General features: G+C 45.2%; 1 protein-coding gene across 5 annotated transcripts in view; it reads right to left on the reverse strand.

Annotated features, from left to right (window-relative positions):
• FHAD1 (forkhead associated phosphopeptide binding domain 1) overlaps positions 1-12,169 on the reverse strand; it is a 120,223-nt gene that overhangs the window by 80,687 nt on the left and 27,367 nt on the right. For all 5 annotated transcript variants that reach the window (XM_045548659.1, XM_045548663.1, XM_045548661.1 and 2 more), the window contains exon 4: positions 1,225-1,489. In XM_045548659.1, the coding sequence (XP_045404615.1) occupies positions 1,225-1,489 (265 nt within the window). The remainder of the gene's footprint in view (positions 1-1,224; positions 1,490-12,169) is intronic.

The raw sequence follows: 12,169 nt of genomic DNA on the forward strand, positions 1-12,169 counted from the left end.
TTGGACTCCAGTTAATGGTATACATGATAAAATGCTTAGGGGGAAGATTACAGAGGTATGCAATTTACTTTGAAATGTATCAGAACATAAGATGGATTAATGAATGAATGGAAGGACGGATAGACAGTTGTATAATAAGAGTATAGCAAAATGTATGGTAAAATTAGGTGGGGGGAGTCACTGTAAAATTCTTCTTTGCTGTATGTCTGAAAGTTTTCATGTTAAAATGTTGGGGGAAATGGCTGAGTAATTTCTTAACATGGGTGGTAAGTACATGGGGGCTCATTTGATGATGATGATGATGAAGATGGTGTAAAAGGTAGGGATACGTTTCATTTACTCTTCAGTTTGTATATGTTACAATAATAATAATTATTATTTTAGTGATAGAGGAAGGTGATTGGGTGAATGGTCTTGAGCAAGACCAGGTGAGGATGTGGCAGTACCGAGAGACCTGGGGACTCAGAGGGCTCTGGGGCTGGGACAGAGGGGACAGAGAATGGACCTTGACACCAGAGGCCAGGGAGGAACCCCAGGAATCATGCCCAGGGGACTGAGCTGACCAGCTACTCTGCCTGTGAGGCTGCTGAAGCCAAGAGGACAGTGAGAGATGGGACATTTTCTCCCCAAATGCCATGAGGCTTTCAAGGGGGGTGGAAGGCTGTGTGTGCCCCACGGTGACCAGGCTGGGGCGGGGAGTCACTGAGATAACCAGCCTTCGATGTGACGGCAAAGCATTAGACTAGACTAGATTCAGTACATCTCCTCTGGGGAAGTCATTTTCCCTAATAAGCCTTAGTCTCCTCTCACATGGACAGTGGTAATAAAATATTTAAAAAGCTCCTCGGGCTGTTGTGAGCAAAGCTGGATTTCGGTTACCAGTATTTCTGCACGTCTGAGTCCACGTGTGTCGATTTGGATCCCGCTACGCACTCACATGTATGCACACACAGGCGCACGCTCCCTGCAGGGGTGCTGATGTGAGTACGCGGGCACAGCCCGAAGTCTGGGGGATACGCACCAGCAGGTCAACAGAGGAGACCCACGCGATAAGGATTACAGCTCGTTTTTAACTGTTTTCTTACTTTCTGTTTATCCTGAATTTTTAAAAAACAATTGACTATGTTCTACTTTTATAATCAGAGAAAATAAGCAAAAAACAAGACCCATCCTCATGGCTAGAAATCCACCCCGAAAGCCACCAGCTGAAGTACCGACACATACCTTGCTTGATGGGGGACGTGCAGGCGTTGTCCACCACGAAGGAGAACATCTTCCCGCCGGTGCTCACAGGCCGCCCGTGGGAGGCAGGCGAGCCCATGGTGGGCCTGGGGAGGCCCTGGGACCAGCTCCTTTGCACGGGCACTGGCCGGATGCCCTGGTGGAAGGGAATATACGGTGGCGAGGGGGTCTTGCTCGGCTGCTGTGTGGCCCGAGGTGGCTGTGGCCTTGGCCATGGTGCTGGGCCCCTCATCCACGGGAAGGAGACCTGCGGGGGCACACCAGAGGGTCAGGGAAGGTTATGTTCTGCTGGGACGGTCTCCACTCCTTTGCCCCAGCCACACAATTGATGCCTGAGGTCTCAGCTTTTGAATCACTTCCCCCAGGAAGCCTTCCTGGACTCCTAAGTTTGGGATGGTAGTCCTGCCATGTGTCACATAGCACATTATCACAGCACCGTTTAGTGGGTATGTCCTTTACCCAGGCACCTTGCCAAGAGAGTCACCTGTATTAATGAATCATTAATAATTTAATACACCCTACACTGCGATGACACAGGCTAGGAAAGACCAAGTGATTTTCCCAAGCCCACAGATGTGATCTTGAGCTGCTGAGCTGGGAGAAAGTCCCCTCCAAGGGATTAGGGACTTATCATCTATCTTGCTCACCCCTGTATCCTCAGCACCGAGAATAAAGACCTGGCATATACACGGCAGGTCCTCAAGTATTGGCTGAAAGAAAAAACAATCCAATGACTGAGATTCACGCCCAGCTTTCTGGGACTCCACAGCCTATTCTTTCTGTCCATGCCGTGGGTCTCTCCATCTGACCCCCGGCGCTGAGAGCTCTGGGGTGGCAGGGACTCCGCTGTCCTGTTAGCCTCTGATCCTCAACATCAACACGCCTGATTCTGGCAGAGGCCCCACACATGTCTAGCGAGGGAACATTTAATGCCCTGACCCTGGAGAAGATGTCTGTAGCTACTTTCAGCAGAGAGGATGTCAAAACTCATCTAACCAAGGAGGAGCAAGTGTGGAGAGGTGCTGATGCCTGGCTTTTGCCTTGGCTTGATGGTTTTAGTGGTGGTTTCTTCCTGGTGCCCCGGGGCTTAAGCGATGACATCAAGGAGTGCTGTCACTCAGTGCACTGAACTTATCAATGCCTCACCGCAGCCCTCAGGGAAGGTGCTCCTTACTCCTGCATTAGAAATGAGGCTTGGAGGGGGGAAGGAATCTACCCAAGCACAGGTCGTGATAGGGACAGAATTGGGATCAAGATCTCAAGGGCTCCCTCTCTTGTCTCTCTGCCTTTCCACCCCCTGCCCCGCTCTCCCTCCCAATTCTCTTGGCTGAAATAACACTTTCCAAGCAGGAGCTACATGCAAAGGTTTGCTGCCTATGCAGGGAGGGGCCATGCATCTATCTTTCCAGGGCTCATGCTTCTCCTTCTGTCGCCTGGAGAGAATTTGAGCTCAGACACACATCATGAAGAACAGGACAGAACATCCTATAACTTTGGTCAGGTTTTATTCAGAGTAAGGTTCTCCACTCACTCAGGATCCTGAGCCAATCTTTAAGCTACAGTCTTTCTACAGCAGGTCAAGGATCCTGTGCTTTCCCCCCCAAAGACTCTTTCTCAAGGGCCCCACTTCTGTGGCAGACAGCCCAGAACCCACCAGCATCCTTTGGAGATTCCGGGTCATCTCTTTCCCTCTCCAAACCCATTATTGTGGGCGGGGTTAGGCAACCAGCCAATCACATTCCCTGCTCATAGTGATTGGTTCAGAGGTGGGGCATGTGATCCAATCAGAGCTAAGCAGATCAGGCTGGACACCAGATTTTTAGCCACAGGAGAGCTGGGGGACGTGGCCAGCACCAAGGTGTGGAGCCCAGGTATGGAGAGAGGGAAGCTGGCTTATGTTTTATGTTTTTAATGATAAAAAACACATAACATAAAATTTACCATTTTAACCATTTTTAAGTATACTGTTCAGTAATAAGCATATTCAAATTGTTATGAAATAGATCTCTAGAACTTTTTCATCTTGTAAAAGTGAAACTCTATTCCCATTAAATAATTCCCCCTTTCCCCCTCCCCAGAGTCCCTGGTAACCACCATTCTACTTTCTGTCTCTATGAATTTGACTACTCTTGGTACCTCGTATGAGTGGATTCATACATTTGTCTTTTTGTGACTGCTTATTTCACTTGGCGTAATGTGCTCAAGGCACATCCACGCTGTAGCTAGCATGTGTCAGAATTCTCTCCTTTTTGAAGGCTGCATAACATTCCATTGTATGGATAGACCACATTGTGTTTATCCATTCTCCTGTCGAGGGACACCTGGGTTGCTTCCACCTCTTGGCTTCTGTGAATTCTGCGCAAATAGAGAAGCTGGTTTTGAGCCCTGGCTTGGGTCATACCCTGAACTGCTCTGTACTGTGAGGCCAGTTAGAGCTGGTTTCTGTCACTTGCAGCCCCCGTAGCCCTAATGATAGGGTTTGTAAAGGGGATCGTGCATGATGTACAAATGCAGCAAAGACTGTGATCAGCTCTTCGGGTTCAAAAATAAATGTTTTTTTTTTTTTTTAAGCTTGCTGATTTAGTGGGTTTAGTGGGAAGGTTAAAGTTGGTCTTCTCTACTTAGCAGGCCTGCTCTACCATAAACACGGTCAGGGGTTTCTCAGAAATTGCTTCTGGGAACCACAAGGAAATAGGCAGTGGGGAAAACAAACATAAGAAAAAGATTCAAGTAACAACAAAAATAAACGAATGGGACCTGATTAAATTAAAAAGCTTCTGCACAGCCAAAGAAACAGTCACGAAAATAAACAGACAACCTACAGAATGGGAAAAAATTTTCACATACTACACATCAGATAAAGGACTGATAACAAGAATCTATTTGGAACTCAGGAAAATCAGCAAGAAAAAAATCAAACAACCCTATCAAAAAGTGGGCAATCGACATGAATAGAAATTTTTCAAAAGATATAAGAATGACTAACAAACATATGAAAAAATGCTCAACACCCCCAATCATCAGGGAAATGCAAATAAAAACCACAATGAGATATCACTTAACTCTGGCGAGAATGGCCTTTATTAAAAAGTCCCCAAACAACACATGTTGGCATGGATGCGGAGAGACAGGAACACTCATACACTGCTGGTGGACTGCAAACTAGTGCAACCCCTGTGGAAAGCATTATGGAGATACCTTAAACAGATTCAAGTAGACCTACCATTCGATCCAGCAATCCCATTATTGGGCATCTACCCAAAGGAACAAAAGTCATTCTATGACAAAGACATCTGTACCCAAATGTTTATAGCAGCACAATTCACAATCGCAAAGATGTGGAAACAACCCAAATGCCCATCAATCCACGAATGGATTAGTAAACTGTGGTATATGTATACCATGGAGTATTACTCAGCTATAAGAAATAACAGTGATACGACATCTCTTTGGTTCTCCTGGAGAGAGTTGGAACCCATTATATTAAGTGAAGTATCCAAAGAATGGAAAAACAAGCATCACATGTACTCACCAGAAAATTGGTTTCCCTGAACGTCACCTAAATGCACATCGGGGAATGGTATCAACTGGATATCAGACTGAGGTGGAGGGTGGGGGGAGGGGATGGGTGTATGCCTACATGATGAGTGTGCTGTGCACCGTCTGGGGAATGGTCATGCTTGAAGGTGCTGAGCTGGGGAGGTGGGGGTGGGGGAGGGGATGGAGGCATGACTACATGGTGAGTGCCAGGTGCTCTGTCTGGGGAATGGACACGCTTGAGGCTCTGACTCAGGGGGATGGGTGGGACATGGACAATGTATATAACCTGAGCTTTTGTACCCCCATGATGAGCTGAAATAAACAAACAAACAAACAAATAAATAAATAAATAAATAAATAAATAAATAAATAAATAAATAAAAGAAAAAGAGTCATATGAAAAGCTAACTCCTGGCTGTGCTCCCGTTAGAATGTACATGGAGCTGGGAGTCAAGGGCAGTTATTAACAAGTCTGGTTTTAGAAACTTTAGTTTAAAAGGACTTGCTTATGCCTTTTTTCTTTCTTCTTTTTTTTTATTTTCTGGTCTCTGACCATATGGTGTGTTGTGTGGTGGCTGGTTTTTTTGTTTGTTTCTTTTGTTTTTGAGGCAGCAGATACTATTCCTGATTTCTTCAATACTATCTTTAAAATAGCAGGTTGTCAACCACCTGGACCACACCCTCTGCTGAATCTCTATCAGCTTGAACAAACACCTGTCAATGATTTACTCAAGAAAGCACAATCCATTTTTTCCAGATTACCTCCCTGTTCTTTGTGTTATCACACCAACATCCGCTTTGAACCTTGTCAAGACTGCAGGGTGAGGGGGACACCCTACAACGCCAAGGTAGTTTGCACAGGAAGCCCTGGAGGCTGTGTGCAAGGCAGGACTTGCCCTTGAAGAGCTTGTCGTGTTCTCTGCCACTTGCAATCATTGTCACTGCTACTGCTGTGAACCACCACGGAGAGAAGGCACATAGGTGCCAGACTGTGCCATGCCCTTAAAATTGTGGTTTCATCTAATTATCAGAATAAGTCTGGGTGGGGGAGGCATATTTACCCTAATTCTGTGGGTTAAGAAATGGAAGCTCAGAGAGGTTAAGTGACTTGCCCAGTGTCCTGCAGCCAGGACGTGGTGATACTATTTGTCTCCAAAACCTGTGCTCTTAGGGCTTCCAGGTTATTTGAAGTCATGATTTACACTTGCTTTCCATACTCTCAAAAGGATCTTAGACAATTGGTTAATGAAGAATAGGAGATTTTCTGAGTTAAAAAGTGAAAATAAGAAATAGCTGGTGTGAAAAACCACAAGATGTTGCATGGGCTGCTTGTGAAGAGGATTTTCTAGGGACGCTGTCAACTCCTTTATGGAAGTGTGATTCACAGGACACATGCAGCACCCTGGGAGCTTCTCAGAGGACCACAGCCGCCTCCCTGGCAGGGCCCATGGTGCAGTCACTGCCGTGCCACTGGAGAGCTGGGGCTGTTTGTACTGGCTTATGACAGCTGGTTAGTGAATGTTCAGAATTCTGTGAGCTGTTGAAAAACACAGCCATCAATAAAAATTAAAGTATGGACACTTACAATTAAATTATATCAGAAACAACAGTAATAACTACTTAAAACTCATCCTTTCCTAATTATTTTACTATATTTGATTATTATCTACGTTTTTGTGGTTAGTTATTTACCCCTACTGTATTGGGTATTGGCAACACTGTAGAATGATGCGCTACTATCAAGTGATCTGTTCCCAACTCTGGTGATGTTACATTGTAGCTTGAAATTGGCCATGGTGGGAGTGTTCACACCCACCGTGTGTGAATCAGGAAATCAGGAAATGCTATAAGTCAAGATTTGGGATGTGTGAAATTAGGAGATGCTATAAATCAGGGCTTGATTTTTTGTTTTGCTGATTGTCTACATGTAAGAAAGTGATGGGGAAAATATTAGTAACGCAGATGAAACTTCAAAGTGTGTTGTGTCTGTAGCTGCTACGTTATGAATAACACAAAATACTGAGTAAATATTTTTCTAGTATATGAAAACTATTATCCGACACAGCAAAGAAGTCTCTCATGTCATTGATGAACACATGAGGCTCCAACACACCTCTTTCTTATTTCACTTTTGTCTTACCTATAAACGTAAACAAAAATATTTACTAATATTCAGGTTGGAAACTCACTCGTTCATCAACTCCTACCATAAGTCGGCTGGGGATACAAGAGTTAGGCAAAAATCAATGAAAACCTTCTGTGAGAATCAATGGCTATGTGGAATTTACAATGAGATTACAATAAAGAGAATATTTTATTATGTGTAAAGAATGTGCTGCACATTCATTGGATCAGTAAGCTTTATACTATACACGCACACTTTCCTTTCTCAGAGCGCCAGTTAAACATTCACCGGCAAAGCACTCACCAGGCCCAGCACCCAGCAAAGTGCCTGGCACACACCATAGGCATCGTTGACTGAGCCCAGCAATCGGCAAACAGAGCCGAAGTCAAGAGGCCTTCGACTGACTCTGGGACTGGGGCAGGGAGAACACACGATGAGCCTGGGGCATCTTGCAAGAGCAGCAGGGAAGGAAGTGCTCAAAACCAAGGACGGGCACGTCAAAGGAACACAGCACCCAACCTGAAAGAGCTCCCGGTGGCCAAAACTAGAACAATCTGAGTCACAAAATAAATAACATGGCAGTCGAGTATAACCCAAAGAATCAAATAAATATACATGAGTGCATACAGACATGAATACACAAATGAGGAAACAAATCAGTGGGGAGAAGAGATGATCTTCCTTACGAAAGAATTTAACACATGTCCATACCCACCCTCCAGGAGATGGAGCTACCCCTCTTCCTCCCCTCTCCCCTGAGGGGTCGCTAGACTCAGTGACTTGGACTTGGGAAGCCCCAAGTCCAGAGCACAGAAAGGGAGGCAGGAACTTTACAGTGGAGAAACCTGGCAAACACCCCCTCAACCACTGATGGCTCAGTGTCACCAGGGATGCCATGTGGGTATGGGTACCCCAAAGTGATGAGATGACAGGGACACCTTACCTCTTGGTGACCCCAGTCTGAGTAGAGAAAAACATCAGACAAATCCAGACTGGGGGACATTCTCCAGGATACCTGGCCGTAGTCCTCACACTGCCAAGGTCATGGACATCAAGGAAAGACTGAGAAACTGTCACAGACGTGAGGACTAAATGCGACGTGGTGCGTTGGATTGGGTCATGGATCCTGAAGTTGGGTCCTGGATCCTGACTGGGTTGTGGATCCTGAAGTTTAGTTGATAATAATGTATCAATGTTGATTTTTTTTTCTTTTTTAGTTTTGCAAACAGTCCTATGGTCACATCAAACGTTAACCCCCGGGTAAACTGGGAGAAGGGTGGACAGGAATTTTCTGTACTATCATTATCATTACAGCTTTTTTGTAAATCTAAAGTTATGCCAAAATAGAAAGGTATTTAATCATAATTTTTTAAAAAAGGGCCTTTGAGTTACCAGAAAAAAATAGTACAAAATCCACACGTGACTACTCATGGAGCTTACGCATACAAACGGTCCTTTGGGTCCACTTGCAGGCCTATTTCCTCCGATTTTACTTCATTTTACTGTAATAACTATACAGCTGTGATGACAGGAAGGGACCTAGGGGAGGTGGGGGAGAGGCACCTGGACCCCGCAGAGAGGAGCGGGTCCCAAAGGCAGTTCCATACTATGTTTAAGTTTTGGAGCTTAAAGAAGTAGGTTCCTTTGAGCGATTCAGAAAAGTCCCTCGTCTGGGTTTTGGCGGGCCGGGTAAAGGCACCTCACTGCACTCTGGCCCATCTCACCTGGTGTCTTTGTCACTTTTCTATCCTCTAGCTTAAGGGTTTCCCTTTCCTTTCAAGTTCTAATTCGCTTCCGGGTCAGTCCACATCTCAGCAAAGATGATCTAATGAGAAAACACCTAGATTTTTGCTCATAGCCTGCTCTTCCCCTAGACTTGGCTGACTTCAGTTCAGCCTTGCCAGATAGGGTGAGTGAAGGAATGGACGACAAGCGGCGGTCTGCCTAGGGCCTGGGAGGCGCGTGCTCTGCCAGGAGAGCCAGGACGCAGCCCGGTGAGTCCCTGCGGTTTCTGGGCCAGGTCTGTGTTGCTTCACCAGGACGCTCGGGCTTCCGCCTGCGCTCCTCCCCCTGGTCCCCTGATGCCACTGCGTGGCCTGTAGACATCTGATGACAATCTGTGACTTGTTGCCGAGGACATCGTGCCTGAGGCTGTCTGTTGCCCCATGGCCTCCACTTCACTGGCCATGGAAAATTTCCTTTGATTAAAAGTCTTTGTCTCAGCATTTCTGATCTCATCAGGAGGCCCCCAGGAGCTGTAAGCACACAGTGTAGAGGAAAATCCTACGAGATCAGGCTGGGAGACAACAAAGCTTGGCTAGCTAGAGGGGTTTGTTCAGAAGTGCCACTGTGCTCTCTGGTCCTTGGTTCAATCCCCAGGGACTCAACCTGGTTACAGGCAAAGCCACATCCTTCTCAAGGATGGGGTTTGGCCAGGCCCATGGCTCATGCCTGTGATCCTAGCACATTGGGAGGCCAAGGCGGGAGGATTGCTTGAGGTCAGGAGTTTGAGACCAGCCTGAGCAAAAGCGAGACCCTGTCTCTAGATAAAAACCAAAACATTAGCCAGGTGCAGTGCCACAAGTGTGTAGTTCCAGCTACTCGGGAGGCTGAGGCAGGAGGATTGCTTGAGCCCAGGAGTTGGAGGCTGCAGTGAGCTATGATGATGTCACTGCACTCCAGCCCAGACAACAGAGAGAGACCCTGTCTCAAAAAAAACAAAATAAAAAAAACGAACAAGGTTTATTTAAAGATCCCTTGAAGGTGAAAAATGTCACCTTTCCAGAGATGGTTGACTGAGCCCCGAACTGTGAACTTCTCATCACACATAGGAGAAGAACAAGCTACTCTGAGTCCTTGGAGATTGGTCTGGGACTTTTCCAATAATAAGTGGATTAGTAATCATTTTCTTCCACTAATTCCCTATCCCTGAATTTCATTAGGGAGGTTCAGCTTAGGCAGTAGGAACATTTCCTTATGTCATGGACATTTGGGTTCTTTTGTCTACATTACATCCATTTTCTATCTTGGGTGGGGGAGACACGCTTCCCTCCTACAGTTCTGAGCCATGTAATTCTGTTGGGGCAGATCCCCTTTCCACCCCAGGGGAGGGAGTGTGACCCAGGCCAGGCCAGTCAGAGCATTCCTTGTGATTGGTTCAGGCATAGGCACATGACCCAAGCCAAGTCAATGAAGAAGCTTCTTGTTCTCCTGGAGCTACTAAGTTTGGAGGATGCTGGGGCTGCTGGTGGCCACCTCACTACAGGTGAGGCAGGAATCTGCCTGAGACTGTGAAGCTAACAAAGATGAAAGAGACAGTTTCCTGACCATCACCTGAGCACCTGGATCCAGCCAGGCCTGAAGCTGATACTGCTGACCTTTTCAGTTACCTAAACAACTTCTCCTCTTCCTCTTTCTTATTCTAGTTTGAGGTGGGTTTCTGACACTTACAAATAATAAAATTTCCTGGACAATATGCTTATGGAGACTTTAGCACAAATATCACTTTGTACTCACAATGAAAAGTGTTACATAGGTTCTGACATGCTGAAATATTTAATAAAACCCACCAGGCTGTAATCATGTACCAAATTTACCTTTAAACTTATAAAGGTAAAGCAGTGGCCTCAGACAAGAAGTGATTTAAGACCAAAGAACCAATCATAAGACAGGTAGCGAAACATTAAATAGAGAAATTTGGAACAAATAAACAGTTCTCTAGCTACAGCAGACTTCAGAGTACAAGCCCCAAATTTCTGCTTCAAAAGTTATACCAAGGAAAACATTCCAAAGTTTTAAAAGAAAATTTTCCAGTTGAAGAAACAGGTAAAATTTATACCATATATTTGTTGTATATATTAATATTAATAGCTAGTATATTTATCAGATATGTCAATACAATTATATTAGTATACATGGAAATGCATGTGTATGTATACGTATATTTACAACCACATATTTCTAAGCACTATTTTAAAGAGGTAATGAAAGACTGTTCAAAAGCTATTTTCTCTCTTTTTTTTATATTCCTCGAACAACTAAGTAAACTATTAACCAGCACAGTTCCTGGAAGCTCGTAAGGGCTCAATCTACAATAGTTCTTTTTCCTGTTCCCAAGACGTCCCGTCCTCTTTTTTAGCTCTTCTTTCTGAAACTAGGTAAAATGAAACAGGCGGTATATCACAGTGTTACGCGGTGCATCATACTGTTACGAGTGAAGATGGGTGAATTTTTCTATAGAAAGCCAGACAGTACGTATTTTTGGCTTTGTGTGTCACATGACTTCTGTCTACTCGGCTCTGCTGTTGGAGCAGGAGAGCAAACATAGGCAACACCAAAATGAGTGTGCAAGTGCGTTGGTGGTATAGTAGTAAGAATAGCTGCCTTCCAAAATGGGTGTGCACGGCTGTGTTTCAATAAAACTTTAATTTACAAAAAGGAGTGATGGTCTAGGTTTGGCCCTGGGGCTGTGGTTTGCCCTCCTCTGGTCGAGAGCACAGGATTGAGCATTCAAAGGAATTGGTCCTGCTCCCTCCTCTGTCTCTTATCATATGTGACCCGGACAAATGTGTTACTTTTTATGCCTCATCTTTAAAATAGGGATAATGACAGCTACTTCCTACTGCGTGAGAGCCAAATGGAACAATATATATAAAGTACCTAGAATGTCTCCTGGCACATAATCAATGCTCACTAAACATTAGCCACCAGGCATTTATAATCATAGTCATCAAAAAAGAAACCAAAAGGAAGCAGTTGGGTTAGTCCAGGAACTGCAACATCCCTGGTGAAAGGAAAGGTTCGTGGAGGCAAATGCGGAAGCTAATAACTGAAACTGCATTTTCTGCCCTCACGGGTGGCTTTCGTTTTTACCCACACGCCATATCGTCCTCCATTAGGTCCTCCTCAGGTCATCAGGGTGCTCTGGGCTGTTAGGAGAAACCTCTTAGACTAGGACTCAGGACTGGCCTTTAATTCTGGTTCTGGGATGTGTAACCTTGGGAAACTGATGTGTACCCTTGGGAGAGTCACAGAACCTCTTTGAGCATCAGTTTATACAATGATGGGGTGGTCCCAACGGCCTCCATGAAAATTCTTTAGGGGGAGAAGGAGCCTGTGATTAATGTGTACCTGCTTGGCAGAAATTGGAAACTGAAGCTCAGAAAGGTTAAGTAAGTTGCAGTTGGAATTTGAACTTGAACTTGGGTCTATCCTAGTCCAAAGCATTTGTGTTCTTCACTGCATTCCAACAGCAGAGCTGAG

The sequence above is a fragment of the Lemur catta genome, chromosome 3 (genome assembly GCF_020740605.2).
Source record: "Lemur catta isolate mLemCat1 chromosome 3, mLemCat1.pri, whole genome shotgun sequence".
Taxonomy (NCBI): Eukaryota; Metazoa; Chordata; class Mammalia; order Primates; family Lemuridae; genus Lemur; species Lemur catta.